The following is a 2,736-nucleotide window of genomic DNA, read 5'->3' as shown; positions in this document are numbered from 1 at the left end:
CTTTCATTATATGAAAAAAGAAAAAAACAAAACTGGAGTTCAGGGAGCAATCCCAGAGTCAGAGGAAGATATCATACTTTCTTTCAGAAAAAGCCACGTCTTATGACAGTATCCTGTGTAGACTCTACTTCCCAGCCACACCCCATAACTGATCCGTATTGCAGAGGTGGAAACTTTCAAATGAACACAACGGAAATAGAGCCTGTGTTTGGAGGATATAAAGGATACGAAGAACCCGTCTAAGTCAGATTGACCAGTACTTAAAATCACTGAAGTGCAGCAGGCATTTGTAAGATTGGGACCCAATTGCAGGCAAGAGGTACTATCACTGAGCAGACCGTGATCAGGGAAGTAATGTGGTGACAACTGATCACAGCAGAATGTAGGAGGATTTCTATCATGTTGAGAGACAAAGGTTACAGTGGGTGAGTTCCCTATTTATGATGTAAGTGTTGTGGTATTGATGATTAGCACCTATCCATTTGAGCCTGCACATTTTTATTATATATTCACATATACTTGAATATATGAATTCATACATATGGGATTCCTTAAACATTTAACAACAACTTTGGATAGAAATAATAGCCATGCTGTGGAGTTAAGGACTGCCAGGGGATGGTTTTTTGTTTTTTTTGTTTTTGAATCTGGTAATATCTTCAATAATTCTGAGGTGAGAAATATTGTCTTCTCTCTTTTGCTCTCTAGGTTTCACAAGGAACAAGGACTCAGAACTAAATGTTGGGGAATCACACTAGTGCCACTGAATTTTATCTTGTTGGTTTTCCTGGCTCTGAAAACCTACGCCACGTCCTTTTTGCTATCTTCTGCTTTTTTTACTTAGTGACCTTAGTGGGAAACACGGTCATCATTGTGATCGTGTGTGTTGATAAACGTCTGCAGTCCCCCATGTATTTCTTCCTTGTTCACCTCTCCATCCTGGAGATCCTGGTTACAACCGTTATTGTGCCTGTGATGCTCTCGGGGCTGCTGCTCCCTGGAATGCAAAGTATATCTTTGGCTGGGTGTGTTGCCCAACTTTTTCTGCACCTTGCTCTGGGGACCACGGAGTTTTCTTTGCTTGGAGCAATGGCCGTGGATCGTTATGTAGCTGTCTGCAACCCTTTGAGGTACAGTGTCATCATGAACAGTCACACCTGCAACTCTGTGGTAATTGTGTCATGGGTATTCGGGTTCCTTTTTCAAATCTGGCCAGTTTATGCCACATTTCACCTTAACTACTGCAAATCAAATGTGGTGGATAATTTCTTCTGTGACCGAGGGCAGTTGCTCAAATTATCCTGCAATAATACTATTTTCATAGAGTTTATCCTTTTTCTAATGGCAGTCTTTGTTCTTTTTGGTTCTCTGATCCCCACAATTGTCTCCTACACCTATATCATTGCCACCATCCTCAAGATCCCCTCAGCTTCTGGCAGGAGGAAAGCCTTCTCCACCTGTGCCTCCCACTTCACCTGCGTCATCATTGGCTACGGCTGCTGCTTGTTCCTCTATGTGAAACCCAAGCAGACGCAGGCAGCGGACTACAATAGGGTGGTTTCCTTGATGATTTCGATCGTAACTCCTTTCCTCAAGCCTTTCATCTTCACACTCCGTAATGACAAAGTCATAGAAGCCCTTCGGGATGGAGTGAAACGCTGCTACCACTTATTCAAGAGCTAGTCTTATCCTGAGGTATCTACATGGCCAAACACAAGTTACAAATCCTGGAATAATCTGAGAAGACCATCTCTGAGGTGCACCACAATCACCATCATTATCAAATAATCTGTGTTCAAAGACTAAATTGTGGTCACATTTTTTTTTTATTATATTATCAGATTCTCCCCCTCCCCCATCCACCCAACTTCATATTCTTTTTCTCTTAAAAACAAAACAAAACAAAACAAAACAACAACAACAAAAATCTACTAAAAACCACCATGTCTTATCTGTGCTGATTATCTACTCCTGAGCTTAGTGCCTGCTGTGGAGTGTGTTTGATACACCAAGTGTCACTCCACTGAAGAAAATCAATCTTCCTCTCCCAGAAGCTATCAGTTGCAAATAGCTTCTTGGCTAAGAGTGGGATTTTGTGTTCACTTCCTATGACTTTGTGCTGGTATTTCATATTCTGGCCTGAACTTGTATAGGTCTTCTGCATCCTGCCATAGTCCTGAGTTCATCTGTGTATCTGTCCTGTTTTTCTTTATGGGAAATTTAAAAACCACACAGGAGGGCATACTATAGAAATTGTTGACAAGGCTGTTCCATTGTTAAGGGGGAAGGTTTTTATTTTGAAAGAGAGAGAGAGAGAGAGAGAAAGAGAAAGAGAAAGAGAGAGAATGTGTATCCAGAGGTATCTGGTTGGGTTCAGAGCAGAGAGAAAAGGAAACAGACAGGGTATGGCCGGGGCTAGAGAAGTAGGAGAACATAGGGGATATAACAGGAGATGGAGAATTGAGCATAACAATAGAGAGAATAGTGAGAACAGCAAGGGAGTAAGATGATGGCCACAGATAAAGTGTGTGGGGTAGGGAATCATGTGGAGTATGAGAAGGATGAGTGTGCTCAGGTGAGCGGGAAGACCAGTGCAGGCTTTGAAACGCACAGGTACTTGTTAGTAGGGACTGAGGGAATCTGGAGGCCAGCATGGGTACTATATACAAGCCATATATATATATCCCTTTTGCCAGAGGTCAGGGAAATGACTCCTTCAGGCAGAATGGGAATCAG

At 42.3% G+C, this 2,736-nt stretch overlaps 1 protein-coding gene across 1 annotated transcript; it reads left to right on the top strand.

Annotated features, from left to right (window-relative positions):
• Window positions 1-738: 738 nt before the first annotated feature.
• Or9a4 (olfactory receptor family 9 subfamily A member 4) lies at window positions 739-1,683 on the top strand. The gene has a single exon (XM_021165846.2). The coding sequence runs from the start codon at window positions 739-741 to the stop codon at window positions 1,681-1,683; it is 945 nt and encodes a 314-aa protein (XP_021021505.1).
• Window positions 1,684-2,736: the final 1,053 nt, after the last annotated feature.

The sequence above is a fragment of the Mus caroli genome, unplaced genomic scaffold, assembly GCF_978045245.1.
Source record: "Mus caroli unplaced genomic scaffold, Mus_caroli_1 scaffold_7, whole genome shotgun sequence".
In the NCBI taxonomy this organism is placed as follows: domain Eukaryota; kingdom Metazoa; phylum Chordata; class Mammalia; order Rodentia; family Muridae; genus Mus; species Mus caroli.
This window is presented reverse-complemented; position numbering and strand designations above follow the sequence as displayed.